We start from the raw sequence: 18697 nt of genomic DNA on the forward strand, positions 1-18697 counted from the left end.
CATTTTTAAAACCAGCTAACATAACAATATTAAAATATATTTGGAATAGAACAAAATCAGTCACATTAACTGAAAACTTATCCAAGTAGCAACTATAGAAAACATTTCCTGTATAGTTTGCTTTAGAAAATTTATAGAAAGCAGTTGTTGGGTTTTGTTTTGTTTTGTTTTCTTTTGTTTTGGAAGCAGTGGTTTAGTTTACCCCTAGGGTGTTAAAGTTGCATTATCTTTAACAGATCTTCTCCATAGTATTTTGTGGGTTTTTCCCAAAGTATACTGCTATTTGTGGATAGTGTAAATGTTGTTAATAACATGTTTTCTGATTTGTGACTCTTCTATAATTTAAGACATCTCGAGGTACCTGGCTGGCTCAGTCGGTAGACCACACAGCTCTTGATTGCAGGGGTTGTGGGTTCAAGCCCCATGTGGTATATAGAGATTACTTAAAAATAAAATCTAATAAAAAAAAAAGATATCTGGGTTTTCCTGCATGTACTCAAATATTTTATCTTTTTTCTCAAGCCAAGATTTAGATAATGTTTACCTTAATACTAAAAGTATTGCTTAAAAAAGGGTGGGGTGTCTGGGTGGCTCAGTCAATTAAGTGTCTGACTTCAGCTTAGGTCATGATCTCGCGGTTTGTGAGCTCAAGCCCACATCAGGCTCTATGCTGACGGCTCGGAGCCTGGAGCCTGCTTTGGATTTTGTGTCTCCCATTCTCTCTGCCCCTCCCCTGTTCACGCTCTGTCTCTCTCTCCTTTATAAATAAATAAATAGATAAATAAAAATTTTTTAAAGTTAAAAAAAAATAGTGCTACATTTTTACCACATAATGAAATGATAATTATGTGAAATGATACAGGTATTAGGTAATGCTATGATGGTAATCATATTGTAGTATATAAATGTATCAAATCAACATGTTGTATATCTTAAACAGGGCTATATGTCAATTATATCTCAATTGACATTTAAAAAAATGGATACCCATTTGATTACCGTATCTAAAGTCCTTATAAATATAAGCCCAAATGCAGTATTTAAGCAAAGCATTCAGTATTTTCATTTTGTTTCTTTTTAATATTTATTCATTTTTGAGAGAGAGCATGAGCGGGAGGGGGGGTGGTGCGGGATGGGGGGCGGAGACAGGATCTGAAGCTGGCTCCATGCTGAGAGTAGCAAGCCCAATGCAGGGCTCAAATTCACAAGCTATGAGATCACATGACCTGAGCTGAAGTCGGACTCTCAACTGACTGAGCCACCCAGACACCCTGATTTTGTTTCTTAAATGCCTGATTTGATAACATGAAACAACTACTGTTGCTTCAATATTATGACTTCCTTTAGATTTAAATTTTTAAAAATTACATGTGCTTTTGTAAGGAAGTTATTTTGGTTTCCTCTTATTTTTCTTAACAGATGGCCAGAGTGGTTGGAGGTGCCCTGCCTGTCAGAATGTTTCTGCACATGTTCCTAATACTTACACCTGTTTCTGTGGTGAGTTTTTTTGCTTTCACTTGAGTCTCTTCCATTTCATGCATTGTAACTCATTTTCCAGCCCAGAAGAAGTGAGGTACCAGATATGTTTTAGAAGTTACTAATACTCATAAGACTTCAAAGTTACAGGAGTCTACACACATCATCTGCATGTAGTCTATCACACAGCTGGAGTCCCACCCAGGCCTTTGTACTCTTGGCAGGCCGTTCTGGACATGGGCCTTCTCATAGTGCCCACCAGGCACATACTACTTCTGAGCTGTAGCGCTAGTCTCCTTGATCTTAGCTTTAGACCAGAGCTGACCAGATGGTAGAGGCAGGTATAGACATGGACTCCCTTAACTGTTAACAGCTTTGATATTCTAGATTTGAGCCCTATGAGAAAAGAGTAGTGTTGAAATGTATTTTATTTTAATCCAAGAAATCAGTCATTGGGGTCTTTATAGTAAAGCAAGATTTTCTATAAACCAGCATTACAAACTCTATTCTCCCTCTTTGTGGAATACTTCTTCCTGTTTTTGAATAACTCAATTCCCCTATGTGTTAGTAAAAACTTCCTGCAATCCAGAAGCCATTCCTATTGCTAGTCTATTTTCTGCATGTCTTTTTTTTTGTTTTTTTTTTTTTCTTCCCTCCCTGTCTTTTAATGGCTGACCTTCATCTGCTTATTGATTTTGCAAATTTTGCTTCTTAACCATCTGTCTCCCTTCTTGAACCATTGCAGTTTTGCTTCTTTCCTTGTCACCTTGCTGAAACTATTCAGAAGTCATCAGTAACCCCTTCCTGACCAAATCCAGGGCTGATTTAGAAGTTCTTAACCTTTTTGGTAGCACAACAACCCTTATTTTGGCCATTCCTTTTTTTTTTTTTTTTTTAATTTTTTTTTTTCAACGTTTTTTATTTTATTTTTGGGACAGAGAGAGACAGAGCATGAACGGGGGAGGGGCAGAGAGAGAGGGAGACACAGAATCGGAAACAGGCTCCAGGCTCCGAGCCATCAGCCCAGAGCCTGACGCGGGGCTCGAACTCACAGACCGCGAGATCGTGACCTGGCTGAAGTCGGACGCTTAACCGACTGCGCCACCCAGGCGCCCCTGGCCATTCCTTTTTTTGAAGTAACTAGTACTTCCTATTTATTTCTGTATACTTTAATTTGTTGGTATTTCTTTTTTCCCATTATTTAAATAGCAGCTTTCACAAAGAGTTGGCCATTGACTATCAGCTCTTCAACTTCTAGACTAAATCTCTTGGTGAACTCACCTATATAGAATGTTCTTCCTCATATTTTCTTTAAATCCTTGTCACTGACTCCTTATCCATTCAAGTTCTGACCACATTCTCTTCCAAAGGAGGCCTCACTTTCTTATGCTTTCTTCACTTTGGCCACTCTTTTATTTGGAATCTGCTGGTCTGGTATGTTTTATTGCCAAAATTTGAACCTTAAGAGGTAATAAAATAATATTTGTTGAAGGAATGAATATTTTGGAATGTACTATTGGAAAGGCAATGTGAGAAATGCCTGGCTGGCTCAGTCAGTAGAGCATGCAACTCTTTTTTTTTTTTTTTTTTTTAACGTTTATTTATTTTTGGGACAGAGAGAGAGCATGAATGGGGGAGGGGCAGAGAGAGAGGGAGACACAGAATCGGAAGCAGGCTCCAGGCTCTGAGCTGTCAGCACAGAGCCCGACGCGGGGCTCAAACTCATGAACTGCGAGATCGTGACCTGAGCCGAAGCCGGACGCTCAACCGACTGAGCCACCCAGGCGCCCCAAGCATGCAACTCTTGATCTCAGGGTCATGAGTTCAAGCCCCATGTTGGGCATGGAGCCTACTTAAAATAAAAATTAAAAAAAAAAAAAAAGGCAACATGAAACTGGAAGCAAGACATCCATGTAAAACTGTGCAAATAGGACCAATACCAAGGCTTAATTACCTTATTTTAAAGGATTAAAAAAATTTTTTTTAAGTTTATCCTAGATAAACAGAGACAAAGCACGAGTTGGGGAGGGGCAGAGAAAGAGGGAGACAGAGAATCCGAAGCAGGCTCCAGGCTCTGAGCAGTCGGCATAGAGCCCAACGTGGGGCTCGAATTCATGAACTGTGAGATCATGACCTGAGCCAAAAATCAGAGGCTTAACAACCTACTGAACTACCCAGGCACTCCTAAAGGAATTTTAAACATAACGCACCACAGTGGAATGAAAAATCTTTACCCTCACCGACAAAGTAGATATGAGACCCTAAGAAGGTAGAAGAATGTGGGGTGGAGGTCAGGATGATCTGAGCAAGGTAAAATGGTGTAGGAATACAAATAATGGCCTTATTTTACCTAATGACTTTGCCTCACTTAGTTCTTTCAGGAAACCATTAACATACTTTATTGAGCACTTATTAATGCAGCAAGCACTATGAAGAAACAGAGGGGCCTAAAACTGTTTATTAACTTCCTAGAGCTTACAGTCTAAGAGCTAAGACACAATTAACTTTATGTTCTATAAGTCCAAGGTGCTGTGGGAGATCTTTGGCGTGAATTATGATGTTGGGCTATATGATTAAGGGAAACCTTAAAAAGGAGATAGAATTCAACTGGGCTTGAAAATATGTAAAATTTTCGTAGGAGAAAAGATTTGTTGAAGAGAATAGCTTAAGCAGAAGTTTAAAAATAAGACTTTTTTCAGAAGGGAGAGTCATTGGTTATGGAGCAGGATCTGTGAAGGCAGAGATGTGGGAAATGACTAGAAAGGTCAGGGCTGACTTCTTGATGTCAGGCTTACATGTAAGGATTTCATTTTTCAGGCTGTGGGAAGCCACCAAGGGCATCAATGTGATTCTTTATGAAGATTAGTCTAGTGGGAGTGAATAGAGAATTTGGGAGCCTAAACGTTTTGGGGACTTGTAAGAACCCAGATGAAGAATAATAAGTCTACAGTGGGTGTTAGAGTGGGGCAGAAAGGAGGATTTCAAAGTAAACAGGAATTAACAGCAATAGGAAAGGAAATGGGAATGGGAAAGGGAAGAACCCAAATGTGGCTCTGAAGTATCATTTTGGAAATGATGATACCAAGGACAGAAAAGGGGAGGTCAAGAGAACCAGGACTGATGGGACAGTGAGTTCAGTTTAGAAATGTTGAGTTGGAGGAGTGAACAACACATCCAGTGAGAGGTGTCCAGCAAGGAGTTAAGAATATTTAAGGGGCACCTGGGTGGCTGTCAGTTAAGTGGCTGACTTCGGCTCAGGTCATGATCTCATGGTGTGTGAGTTCGAGGCCCGCATCGGGTTCTGTGTTGATAGCTCAGAGCCTGGAGCCTGCTTTGGATTCTGTCTCTCTCTGCCTCTGCCCCTGCCCTGCTTGCACTCTGTCTTTCTCACTCAAAAATAAATGAACATTTTTTAAAAATTAAAAAAATATACATTTAAAGAGAGATCAGGACTCGGGGATGATAGTTGCATTTGAGAGTAGTAGAGACCCTAGTGGATGAAAGGGTAAGGGGTAAAAAATGTTTAATGCAGAACCCTGGCAGGAAGAAGAAAAATAAGACATCATTTAGAGTCAGGGAAAAGAGGTTGAGCCATTGAAAGATGGTAGGGGAAAACCAGGCCACTGTATTGGAGCAAAAAAGTACAGAGGCAGGGAAGCTTTTCTAATAGTCTGAAGGTGAGGTTCTGGCTAACAGAGAGGCAAGAGTAGAAGTAGCAGGGGAGATGAGGTGAGGCACACTATATACGGAAATTGAGAAGATTAAGTAGAATGTGGAAAGGGGGGGCTCCTGGGTGGCTCAGTCGGTTAAGTGTCCGACTTCGACTCAGGTCATGATCTCATGACTGACAAGTTTGAGCCCCGTGTCGGGCTCTGTGCTGACAGCTCAGAGCCTGGAGCCTGCTTCAGATTCTGTGTCTCCCTCTCTCTCTGCTTCTCCCCCACTTGTACTCTGCAGCTCTCTCTCTCTCAAAAATAAACATTAAAAAAAAAGAATATGGAAAGAAAAAGAGGAGTCAGGGATGACTCTAGTTTTTGAGTTTGACTCCAATGGTGATGATATTACTGATAGAAATAGGGAACACAGAAAGGGGTTTAAGAGGGAAGATGCTAACTTTGGTTGTAAATGTAGACAGTTTGGGGTGACTGTGACACCCCAAGCAGAGATGTTTGGCAGATGGTTGGACAGGGATGGCTGGAACTGAGGATTTAGGACAATGCAGAAAATACAGATTTGGGGGAAAGAAAAGAAGAAAGTGTAGTATTGGGAATCATGGGCCTTTAGGTGTATTGAACCTCTCAACATGAATATTTCTGAAAGAAACAAGATAGAAAAGCAGAGGCCAAAGACTGGGAACAGGCCATCAATTTAGGGTGTAAATTGCCCAAGTAAGGATAAGTTCCTCAAGGGCATGGAGGAGTCCTGTGCCTCAGTTTTACTCTTCTTGCGTCTGTGCTAAGTTCATGAAAGATATTTACTAAAGATTTGCAAAGTGACACTAATTATAAATTATTGACCTTTTGTGCCTACCTCATAGCTTTAGAATTGGCAATTTCCTGCTGTACAGGGAATTTATGTCCTTTCTATCTCTTCCTGCTCCTTCCCCATCTGCCACCCCATTGTTCTCATCCCTTATTTCTTCTTTCTGATCCTTATAACAGATATTCCCATATACATTCAAGGGCCCATTTACAAAAAATAGATCTTGTAGTGTTTTTTTAATTTTAGATTAAATGTGTCCATTAGTCAAAGTGGCATTTTCATAAGTAAAAGTGACTTTTTATTTCTCTTTTATTTCTCTTTTTTATTTCTCTTTTCCTAAATCTTTTAGGATTTATCATACTTAGTGAAGGTTTTGATGATTAGCATTATAGTCATTTTTTAAATTTTAGGATGTGGGATCATGTGTTTGTCAGACTAATGGAAACCATACTGAAGTTTCATGCTGTCTAGCTATATTGTACTGTTTCATTAAACTCTAGGATGCAGTTGAAGTTTATACCATTGACTCTCTGATCTGATATGTTTTAGGCAAGGTAAAGAATCCGGAATGGAGCAGAAATGAAATTCCACATAGTTGTGGTGAGGTTTGTAGAAAGAAACAGCCCGGCCAGGACTGTCCACATTCCTGTAACCTGTAAGTTGGAACACGAGACCTCTGGGGGTAGATACACTTTGCTTGTGGCTCTGACTCTATGTATCTGGTGGTTACCATGTAACAGGGTGGGGTGAAGGGCAATATGGTACCATTTGCTAAGCACTTACACTGTGCCAGGCACTCTGCAAGAGTTAACTCATCAAATCCTTATAACAATCCAGTGATGTATAGATATTTATCATCTCCATTTTACTGATGAGGCTCAGCAAGGCCAAGCATCTTGTCCAAGGTCATAGTGCTAAGACATGGTGGAGCTGGGATTTCCAAAGCCAGTGCTCCTACCACTACATTATACTGCTGGCTTCTAAGAAGAAATATTCCCCCATGATATCCAGGTCCAGAAGAGTATATAGGACAAACTTCTGTCTGTAGAGTCCTGTTGCACAGTGTTTTTAGGATGTGAATCCCTTCTGTATAATAAGTAGCCAACTTGACAATATATCCAGTCAGCTTCTTAGTAATAAGACGAATAGGAGTGCCTGGGTGGCTCAGTTGGTTAAGCATCCAACTCTTGATTTCGGCTTGGGTCATGGTCTCACAGTTTGTGAGATAGAGCCCCATGTCAGCCTCTGCTGACAGCCCAGAGCCTGCTTGGGATTCTCTCCTTCTCCCTCTCTCTCTGCCCCTCCCACCCTCATGTGTGCTCTCTTTCTCTCTTTCAAAATAAATAAATATTTTAAAAAATGTTTTAAATAAGTAAATAATAAGAGGAATACCTAATACTAACAGTTGATCAGTTACAAATGACAAAATTCTACAGCTTTAACTTAAGACAAATTTTTAATTCCTGGGTTCAAGTCACTCAACAGTTGTATGACCTTGGATAAGTTACTTCTTTAAGCTTCATTTTCTGCATCTGTAAAATAGTAATGATATGAGCAACAACACTTATAGATGTTTATGAATATTAATTCAATGCATCTAAGAGGCTTGGTACAGAGTCTGGCACATGGTAAATGGTCAAGTAATGGTAACTTGCTTTTATTACCCAAATCTAAGAGTAAAACAGACATCAAACTATTATCTTGGTACTTCTGCTACTTGGAGCAGGGGTAAATGTTGGGCCAGAGGCATTGTGGTTAAGATGTGGGGGTGATGCTGGAGAATTGTCTGTGGTGGGAGAGCTGTCCAGATGGGGCTACGCAGCTTGGCCTGCTACCTGCCAGGTAGTAGGCCCCTCTCCTTTTACTGCTTCCATAGGTCCTTCCTCAGAACCCAGGGACTCATCTGTTTAAACTATTCCATCCCTCAGTTGGCATTTTAAGTAAATTCAATAATAATAAGTTAACCCTCTGCATGAACTATCATTCTGAAGCCTTTAGCAGAAATGGCCCTGTCATGACTACCAGAAAACATCAAAAGTGATGCAGATCAGGTGGTCAATACCATGGCTAAAGGGAAAGGAGTCCCTAAAACTTGCTCTTTTGTGGCTTTGGAAATCCTTCTCTTGACAGCTGTCCTGTTACGTCAGGCCCCTAGAGGTTGCCAAATCCTATTCCCTGACAGCACCTTCCTTTCAAAAGAAAACATTGAGTTTCTCTCATTTATATGTATCAGGACTCAGAAGCCACAGTTGGCCCCTTTGTGTCTCTATTTTGGGTTGTTTCATAGATTGTAAAATTCTCTGGAGGAGTTATTCTCAACCCTCTTTACACATTAGAGTCATTAAGGAGCATTTTAAAACACCAGTGCCCTGTCTCTACCTTGTAGCAATTGAATCAGTCTTTTGGGGGGTGGGTCTTTCCCTATGATTCTAATAAAGAGCCAGTGTTGTGAACCACTGCTCTAAAGGTTATAAAAACCTGGGATTGAGGGGCGCCTGGGTGGCTCATTTGGTTAGGTGTTTGACTCTTGATTTTGGCTTAGGTCATGATCTCGTGGTTTGTGGGATCGAGCCCCAAGTCAGGCTCTGCACTGGCTGTGTGGATCCTGCTTGGGGGATTCTCTGTCTCCGTCTCTCTCTCTCTATCCCTCCCCTGCTGTCTCTCTCAAAAATGAATGAACTTTAACACACACACACACACACACACACACACACACACCTACCTGGGATTGAGTCTAGGTCTGAGGGATATTTGAAATAACCTGGCGTCATCCACACCTGACCAGCAATGTATCTTGTCAGTTTAAAGTTATTTAAATGTGCAGCCATGAAAATCATTTCACCTGACAGGGTTGCAGCATATCATGTGAAGTATAACTGTTGAATGATAATAGTCATCTTTAAAAAAATGCTTAAACTTAAGTCTCATGTGGTTTCTGTCTGTTGGAATGGGTCACCCTAGAAAATTAGGCACTTGTTCCTGGATTGTTTTTAGTGTTTAAAACTTATTTAAGAATTATCAGAGCTGGTGTAGGAGTCATATTAAAAAATCCAGCCAGACCAGGTGTATAGGCACACCTGGTTTTTTATACCAAATTCTTTTACCGACTTGATTTATTAAACTTGGTTGTAATTGGCCTATAATTCCCAAAGGATTGTGATTTGCCATCACATAGAATGCCCCCCACAAACGTTTCCAAAGAAGTTCCCAAAATATTTTTTAAATGGTTGTATTTCTAAATTAGTGTGTAAGTTACCAGGGTATCTCTTTTGAAGTGAATAGTATCTATTTGAATATATAAATTCCATTTTCTAATTTTTTTGGTTTCTTTATATCATCACTCCTAGAAGAAGCATTCTGTTCAGAAGTCTAATTCTGACCTATCGCATATCTCTAATTCCAGTTCTTTCCATGAATCCCTTTTTCCTTTGTTCTCTCTTTGCATTACTTACTAGCATGCCTTCCCTCATGTCAGCCGCCTTTTCACAGATCCCATTGTTAGCCCATCACCTGATTATATACTAGCTGATATAAATGTCTGTACTTCTCATGGACCTACTGGATTTATGCTTTATTGCTTCACTCAGGTTCTGATCTTCTAAGAGATTCCATCGCCCATTCTGCCATTCATCTGAGTGGCAAGCTATTTTTATCCCTACACATCTCACTAAGTGGGCTAAGACCATCTATGGACATGTCATCTTTGTCAGACCCAAATAAAACCAGTATTTTGACTTGGGCTCTATTTTTCTGGTTAAATATTCTAAGATGATAATGCCATCAGTTCCTTCTATATGAAAACATTGTTGGTATCTTTGTTTAAATAGTTTAATCAACTTTAGACAAAGGCTAAAACATTTTGTAGTAGGTTTATTTGTTGCCACATTCACAGTAAGACCCAGTAGGGGCAGCTTTGTTCAGGTTTGGATACATGAGTATGATTTATTCATCTAAGCCCTTCTCTTTTAGTCTCTGCCATCCAGGACCTTGCCCACCCTGCCCTGCCTTTATGACTAAAACATGTGAATGTGGACGGACAAGGTAAAGTTAGAACTGTACTCTAAAGACTTCAGTTTCTACATTGATGATTTATCTGTGAATTTCTAAATTAAGAATTAGTAGGTACATATAAATAAGTGGTAAGCGTAAATAGTACTTTTTTGTAAAAAGTATTTGTTCTGCTGGCCCAATCCTGTTTTGCAGTCTTATAAGTGATTAAGAAGTTATATGCATGGTGAGATTGCCCATTTCAGGTGAAATGCCGAGGTGACAAGGACTTTTATCTTAACCTTTCTAGTGGGTGAAAGAACCAGGATTGAACCCAGGCTTGTTAAGGTTCAGGACACAGGGGCCATTTACCTGTACCTAGCATAATATCTGACATCTAGGAGGTTTTCAGTGAATATTGTTGAATGAAAGAATAAGTGACCCCAGAGCCCACCCTCTTTTCATTATAATAACAAGTTCTCCATCATCAGGGCAAGGATCAGTGGTAGTTATGGAAGGTCTCTGAGGCCCAGTAAGACCCTGAAATAATTTCTGAACCACAAGACAAAATGGGATTGAGCCAATTTTCAGTGAATCTCATTTGTTTAGCATTTACTGAACTTAAAAGGATAGTAATGCGGCCTGAGAGTCACATGCAAGAGCTCTGGGTCAGAAAGACCAGGTCAGATCTAGGCTCTGCCACTAATTGGTTATTGACATGGGCAAGTTGCTTAAGCCTCATTTTACTTATAAAATAGAAATAATAGTGTTCGCTTCCAGGAGTTTTATTAGACATGATGCTGAGCCCTGAAACTGATTATTTGTGTATATAACAGTGAGTTTTTAAAACAAAGTAGGGGACAGAATACAACTCTTTTTGTTGGGGCGCCAGGGTGGCTCAGTTGGTTAAGTGTCCGATTCTTGGTTTGGCTCAGGTCATGATCTCATGGTTCATGGGATTGAGCCCCGTGTCGACCTCTGTGCTGTCAGCACAGAGCCTGCTTGGGATTCTCTCTCTCCCTCTTTCTGCCCCTCTCTCACTCACTCTCTTTCTCTCTCTCAAAATAAATAACTTAAACTCCTTGCAGGAGAGTAGACTCCAAGCTCTAAACCATTACCCTGCAAGAGACCTGAAGACAGTTGTCTAAAAGCACTGATCTCATATCCTTCCCTAGCCAATAAGTCAGCAAAATTAAGGTGCTCATTAGAACAAAGCCAGAATGATTTTCCCATCTGAAATCAAAGTCACATACAGTATGTCCTTAAGTATTATAACTGCATAAAATGCCAGAGTACTGGGTCCCAGGAGAATACCATTGTACTTCCAATCTGAGTATGTACATTATAACTACCCCACCCACCCTGCAACTTTCCTACCTCCATCTGTAAGACATTGTAGGAGCTCCAGGCTCTTCCCCTCCTGCCTGGGAGGAGGAGTTCCCCTACCTCGTGGGAACTCAGAAGAAATCCACAGAGAGGAACTTCACTTCACTGGTCAGAATATAGGGGAGAGAGAAAGGCAGGGTGGGAAATAAGGAAAACAAAGCAGGAGAAAAGAAAGAGTGGAGAAGAGGAGGGTGATTGAGGAAATAAAGACTGGAGGAGGGAAACAGAAGAGTGGGAAAATGGGGCCAAGAGAAAGGTTTCATAGTTTTGGGGAGGAAGTTTGTGCTTCGTTGTTTAGCTATCCAACAGGAACTTGTCCAGTGTTGACTAATTCTGCCTTTACATCTGTTTTCTTTCCAGGCACACAGTTCGCTGTGGTCAGGCTGTTTCAGTCCACTGTTCCAATCCATGTGAGAATCTTTTGAATTGTGGTCAGCACCATTGTGCTGAGCTATGTCATGGGGGTCAGTGCCAGCCTTGTCGGATCATATTGAACCAGGGTAAGTGGTGGGCACACCAACTAGCAATACTTGTGTACTTTTCTAGAACCTTATTTATAGTTGTGTTGATGACAAGGCCTCTAGCGTTGTACCTTGGGTAGGAAGAATTGGAGATAAATTAATGCTTAGATGGTTTTCATTAGTTTAGTTACACAATACCACTATAAGTCATTGTCCTGTAGAATTTGAACAGTAGATTTTAAAATGCTGTTTAAAAATAACTACTTGGGAAATTAAAAAAATAAATAAAAAGTAACTGTAAAGGATCTAGAAAGGCCAAAAAAATCTTGAAAAGAATGAACTTGAAAGGATTAAACTATCTGATTTCAAGACATTTAAAGTTCCAGTAATCATGACATTGAGTTGTTGCTGTTAAAGGTAGACTACTAGATGCATGGAAGAGACTAAAGTCCAGAAACAGACCCACATATATACAGTTAGTTGATTTTCAACCACAATGTTAAGTTAATTCAATGGGAAAAGAAGTCTTTTTACAGATGTTGCTAGAACAACTGGATGTATACATAAGAAAAAACAAACCTCAACCCCTAATTTACTCTTTTCACAAAATTAATTCTACATGGATCACAGACTTAAATGTAAAACCCAGAAACATAAAGTTATCTTCCAGAATAAACTATAAGAGAATATTTTCATGACTTTGGGGTTAGGTAAAGATTTCTTGGACAGAACAACAAAAATACTAACCATAAAAGAAAAAATTGATACATTGAACTTTATCAAAATTAAAAGCTTCTCTTCATCAGAAGATACCATTAAGAAAATGAATAAATCAGGGGCGCCTGGGTGGCTCGTCGGTTAAGCGTCCAACTTCAGCTCAGGTCATGATCTCACGGTCCGTGAGTTCGAGCCCCGCGTCGGGCTCTGTGCTGACAGCTCAGAGCCTGGAGCCTGTTTCGGATTCTGTGTCTCCCTCTCTCTGACCCTCCCCTGTTCATGCTCTGTCTCTCTCTGTCTCAAAAATAAATAAACGTTAAAAAAAAAAAAAATTAAAAAAAAAAAAGAAAATGAATAAATCAATTGCATATTGTATCCAGAAATTTTGAAGTACTCTTACAAAGTAATTAAAGATGAACAGTGGGGCTCCTGGGTGGCTCAGTGGTTAAGCGTCTGACTTCGGCTCAGGTCATGATCTCACGGTCCGTGAGTTCAAGCCCCGCATCGGGCTCTGTGCTGACAGCTCAGAGCCTGGAGCCTGTTTCAGATTCTGTGTCTCCTTCTCTCTCTCTCTGCCCATCCCCTATTCATGCTCTGTCCCTCTCTGTCTCAAAAATAAATAAAAGTTAAAAAAAATTTAAAAAAAAAAGTACCTATAAAAAAGATGAACAACTTAAACAATGAGCAAAAGACTTGAACAGATACTTCGTAAAAGAAAACCTATAAATAGCCAACAAACACACAAAAGGTGCTTAACACCTTTAAATACTAAGGAAATGTAAGTTAAAACCACAATAAGTAATATAGTATAACCACTTTAGAAAACAGTCTGGCATTTTCTTAAAAGGTTAAATGTAGAATTTTATCATATGACCCAGTAATTCCATTCCTGGGCACATATCCAAAAGAGATGGAAATATATGTCCACAAAAAAACTTGTAAATGCATGTGCATAGCAGTACTAGTCATCGTAGTCAAAATGTGGAAGCAATTCAAATGACTGTCACTTGAGGAATGGATAAACAAATGTGGTATGACCATACATTGGATTATTACTCATCCATGAAAAGAATGTAGTATCAATACATGCTATGAAGTAGATGAACCTCCCAAACACTACGCTAAGGGAAAGAAACAAGTCACAAAGAAACACATACTGTGTGATTCCTCTGTTTTTACAATAGTCCCTGATCTGCAGGGATCCCAGGCTACAGTGTATTGATGCCTTATAGAGTTTTATTTTATTAAATTTTACCTTGGTGTGATGCTGTTGATCTGTGTTGGCACCTAAAATAAGTAACAGCCCTATGAAATGTTTTGTGTTGTGTACTGTAAGAATTTCATGTAAGGAACTGTGCCATGTAATACTCAATTTCTCTTTATGGGTCCTCCTGGGAGAAATTCCTGTCTGGCTTTAGTTCCAAGACTGGTTGTTTTTCCTCAAAGACTATTGATCTTTTTATCTTAGAAGCCTCGTATGATTGACCTAATGTTTGTCTTTATAGTGTATTTCTTTTTAAGCTATGATTTTTTTCTATGTCTCTACCATTGTTCCACTTTTCACATCTTTAATTTTATGTTCTTTTGTTATATTTCATATATTCTTACGTGTTGCCTCAAATCCATTTTGAGATAAGGCAGGAGTTAAGTATATGCTGGCAGTTTGGTCTTAACAATATAGATTGTGGTGTGAGAGTCCCTTTGATGTGGACCATTTATAGTTCTTAATTCATATTGTGCTTTTATTCACCTAATTCAACCAGATCTTTTTTGTACAAATTTGTATGGATTCCCGTCTCTGCCTTTGTGTTGCTGTGTAGTTGATTTTTCAAACCCAGTGGAAGGCTTTTTGTTTGCCCACAGTAAATATCTAGGGGACTGTTATGGCCATGAGTACAGTTTGTTTCTCTTCTCTATTTGTAATTCTCCTAGGATCCCTTTCAGCCTTATCTAGAGATTTAATAAGCATTCCTTCTGGGGGTTCATTCATGTGTTGATAAAAATGCTGAATAGGCTAAAGCTGGCAGCAGAGACCTTCCAGACTCCTCTGGTTCCATATTCTTCAGCCAGCGGTGACTCCATCCAAGTCTTCTGTCACCAGCTCATATTGCTGTCTCTTGTGCCTAAGCATAGTGGGGCTTTTTAGTATTGTACTCCGATTATTCCCTAATTGATCAGGGGCTCCATTTTGGCTTTTTTGGTTTTTAATTTTTTTGGTTTTTATTTTATATTTGAGAGAGAGAGACAGAGACACAGAGCGAGCAGGGGAGGTGCAGAGAGACAGAGACAGAATCTGAAGCAGGCTCCAGGCTCCAAGCGGTTAGCACAGAGCGCAATGTGGGGCTGGAACTCACGAGCAGTGAGATCATGACCTGAGCCAAAGTTGGATGCTAACTGACTGAGCCACCCAGGCACCCCTCCATTTTGTTTTTATTGTCACAGTTTTCTGACCTTTGATTCTTTTGTGGTTTTAATTGAATTATAATTAACATACAGTGTCATATTAGTTTCACATACTCATTAGTTTCAACATACTCATTTGACTCAGTGTTCTCCACAATAAGTGCAGTCACTGTCACCATATAATGTTATTATAGTATTATTGACTGTATTCTCTGTGCTGTACTTTTCATCTCTTTGACTTGTAACTGGCAGTTTGTACCTCTTAATCCCCTTCATCTATTTCATCCATCCCTCACTCACCTCCCTGTGGCAACTGTCAGTTTGTTCTCTGTATTTAAGAGTCTTGAGGTTTCTTTGTTTGCTTGCTTATTCTTTTGTTCTTTAGATTCACATATAAGTGAAATCATATGGTATTTGTCCTTCTCTGTTAGACTTATTTCACTTAGCATAATACCCTAGAGAGGTCCATCTATATAGTTGTAAATGGCAATGTCTCATTCTTTTTTATGACTAAGTAATATGCCATTGTATATATATATATATATATATATACCACATCTTTATCCATTCATCTATTGATGGATTCTTGGGTTGTTTCCATATCTTGGCTATTGCAAATAATGCTGCAACAAGCATAAGGTGCATGTATCTTCTCGAATTAGTGTTTTTGTTTTCTTTGGGTAAATACTTAGTTGTGGAATTGCTGGATCATGGTATTTATGTTTTTAATTTTTTGAGGAACCTCCATACTGTTTTCCACAGTGGTTGCACCAATTTCTATTTCTACCTGCATTGCACAAGGGTTCCTCTTTCTCTACATCCTCATCAATGTTTGTTATTTCTTTAAAAAAAATTTTTTTTAATGCTTACTTATTTTTGAGAGCAAGAGAGACTGAGCACAAGCAGGGGAGGGGCAGAGAGAGAGGGAGATGCAGAATCTGAAGCAGGCCCCAGGCTCTGACTTGTCAGCACAGAGCCTGACACGGGTCTTGAAATCATGGACCACAAGATCATGACCTGATCCGAAGTCAGATGCTTAACCGACTGAGCCACCCAGGCGCCCCGAATTGTATAAATTCTTTATATATTTTGGATATTAACTCCTCATTAGGCATCTCATTTGCATATATCTTCTCCTATTCCTTAGGTTGCCTTTTTGTTTTGTTGATGGTTTCCTTTGCTGTGCAAAAGGTTGTGTTTTTTTTTATTTTTTTTTTGTTTTAATTTTATTTTTGAGAGAGAGAGCACTAGCAGGGGAGGAGCAGAGAGAGAGGGAGACACAGTATCTGAAGCAGGCTATAGGCTCTGAGCTGTCTGCACAGAGCCTCACGTGGGGCTTGAACTCATGGACTGTGAGATTATTACCTGCGCAGAAGTCAGACGCTTAACCTACTGAGTCACCCAGGTGCCTGCAAAAGCTTTTTATTTGATGTAATCCCCAGTAGTTTATTTTTGCTTTTATCTCCCTTTCCTGAGGAGACCTATCCATAAATATGTTGCTAAGGGCAGTGTCCAAGAGATTACTGCCTGTGTTTCCTTTTAGGAGTTTAATGGTTTCAGGTCTCTCATTTATGTCTTTAATCCAGTCTGAGGTTATTTTTATGTGTGATATAAGAAAATGGTCCAGTGTCATTCTTTTGCATGTAACTGTTTGATTTTTCTAGCACCATTTACTAAAAAGACTGTCTTCTACTCATTATATATTCTTGCCTCCTTTTTTATAAGTGAATTGGCCATATAGGTGTGGGTTTATTTCTGACCCTTGATTCTTTTGTTCAGAGCTGTCTGCTCATACCTCAAAAAAAAAAAAAAAAAAAAGTCTCTGTTCTGTCTGAGCAGAAACTTAGGGAAGAAAAGCTCGCTTGTAGAAATTCCCAGTTACTAGGGTTTGTTTATGAATTCATTGATTTCATAAATGCTGGTTGTGTTTCCTACATCTATATTAATTCATCCAATAAGTTTTTATTGGATAAGTGAATCAATTTTAGAACCGGAGATGAAACTGCACATGTACTTACTAGAAGGTGGAAAGTAGATTTTAAAAATCAAGAGTCTTGGTTATGTCTTCATTGATTTGAGGCTTTCCCTCTTTGAAAGTTTTTGGTCTGTTCAGTACAGTGTTTTATTTTACAAACATTATGTCTCATGTTTAGTTAGAAATATTTATTTTAATTTTTACTACGTAATTTTATGATTTGATGTTTTTATAATGTTACGTTTATTCTAATGTTGATTTTTCTGTGTAAGTAGATATCTAAGTTGTACTGAGAAAGAAGGAAAGCATCATTAGGTCTGCAGGATTTCTAAATTGAAATCTTTTGGTCTGCATTTATTATGTAGGGTCAGGCATATTTGCATAGATTGATTTTAATGAGATCAATTTTCACTATCTTTTAAAAAAATTTTTTTTATTAAAAAATTTATTAAAAAATTTTTTTTAATGTTTATTTTTTAGAGAGAGAGAGAGAGAGAGTATGAGCGGGAGAGGGGCGGGGCGGGGGGGGGGGGATACACAGATTGGAAGTAGGATCCAGGCTCTGAGCTGTCAGCACAAAGCCTGACGCGGGGCACGAACTCACGAACCGCAAGATCATGACCTGAGCCGAAGTCAGACTTTCATCCAACTGAACCACCCAGGCGCCCCTAAAAAAATTTTTTTAATGTTTATTTATTTTTTAGAGAGAAAGAGCATGAGAAGTGGAGGGGCAGAGAGAGAAGGAGACACAGAATCTAAAACAGGCTCTAGGCTCTGAGCTGTGAGCACAGAGCCTAATAAGGGGCTCAAACTCATGAACTGCGAGATCATGACCTGAAGTCGGACGCTTAACCGTCTGAGCCACCCAGGCTCCCCAAGATAAATTTTCATTGTAAATTGAAAATGTAAAATGAGGAGCGCCTGGGTGGCTCAGTCGGTTGAGCAGCCGACTTCGGCTCAGGTCATGATCTCACAGTCTGTGAGTTTGAGCCCCGCATTGGGCTCTGTGCTGACAGCTCAGAGCCTGGAGCCTGCTTCGGATTCTGTGTCTCCCTCTCTCTCTGCCCCTCCCCTGCTCATGCTCTGTCTCTCTCTGTCTCAAAAATAAATAAAAATATCTTAAAAAGAAAAAAAAGAAAATGTAAAATGACACTTAGAAAAATTATATAAGTTGATGAAAATTAATTCTTATCAGACTTTGTTACATTTTAATACATCAGAAGCATAACTCCTTAAACATATTTATTCCTGCCCTCAAGAAATAAAGAAACTCATTACTTCTTTTGTTGTTGTTGTTTGTAGGCTATATTTAATTAACATATTTAATTAATGCATCTAAAAACATATTTTTTATTTCAAAATGTTTACAATTTTTATAAAGTCCCAATAAATGCTTTTTGCTAACACCACAAAGAGCCATGGACATAGGACGGAGGCTATCACTAAAATATTCTTTTTTACGTATGAAGTTCGTGGCCTTAAATAATAAAGTGATCTAAATTTTGCAAGACGTTAATGATGATTAATAAGAAACATCTCTAAAACCACACAGGATTGACTGTAAAGAGCACCTCCTGACCATGGAAGTCATTTAAAGGAGCAATTAAGTTAGGGCCTGAAGTCTGATGTTCTGTCACAAATTTATAGTGATTGGGTTCACCCTCTACTTTTACCAATGTAGGCATATTAGAACTCATTATTTCTTGAACCCATTGGGAAATCTATAGAAGTTAAGCTGGGTTCTTTATCTAGCAAATAAAACTCTTGAGTTGTTTGAACTTCTTACTCAGTATCAATTCTTAAACATGAT

General features: G+C 39.1%; 1 protein-coding gene across 4 annotated transcripts in view; it reads left to right on the top strand.

The window, feature by feature from the left end:
- The window catches only part of NFX1 (nuclear transcription factor, X-box binding 1), a 73578-nt gene that overhangs the window by 17743 nt on the left and 37138 nt on the right, over window positions 1-18697 (top strand). For 3 of the 4 annotated variants that reach the window (XM_049624970.1, XM_049624952.1, XM_049624978.1), the window contains exons 4-7: window positions 1420-1497; window positions 6508-6613; window positions 9928-9999; window positions 11692-11831. In XM_049624970.1, coding sequence (XP_049480927.1) covers window positions 1420-1497; window positions 6508-6613; window positions 9928-9999; window positions 11692-11831 — 396 coding nt within the window. The remainder of the gene's footprint in view (window positions 1-1419; window positions 1498-6507; window positions 6614-9927; window positions 10000-11691; window positions 11832-18697) is intronic. The other variant, XM_049624959.1, reaches the window with a different exon arrangement.

The sequence above is a fragment of the Panthera uncia genome, chromosome D4, assembly GCF_023721935.1.
Source record: "Panthera uncia isolate 11264 chromosome D4, Puncia_PCG_1.0, whole genome shotgun sequence".
In the NCBI taxonomy this organism is placed as follows: domain Eukaryota; kingdom Metazoa; phylum Chordata; class Mammalia; order Carnivora; family Felidae; genus Panthera; species Panthera uncia.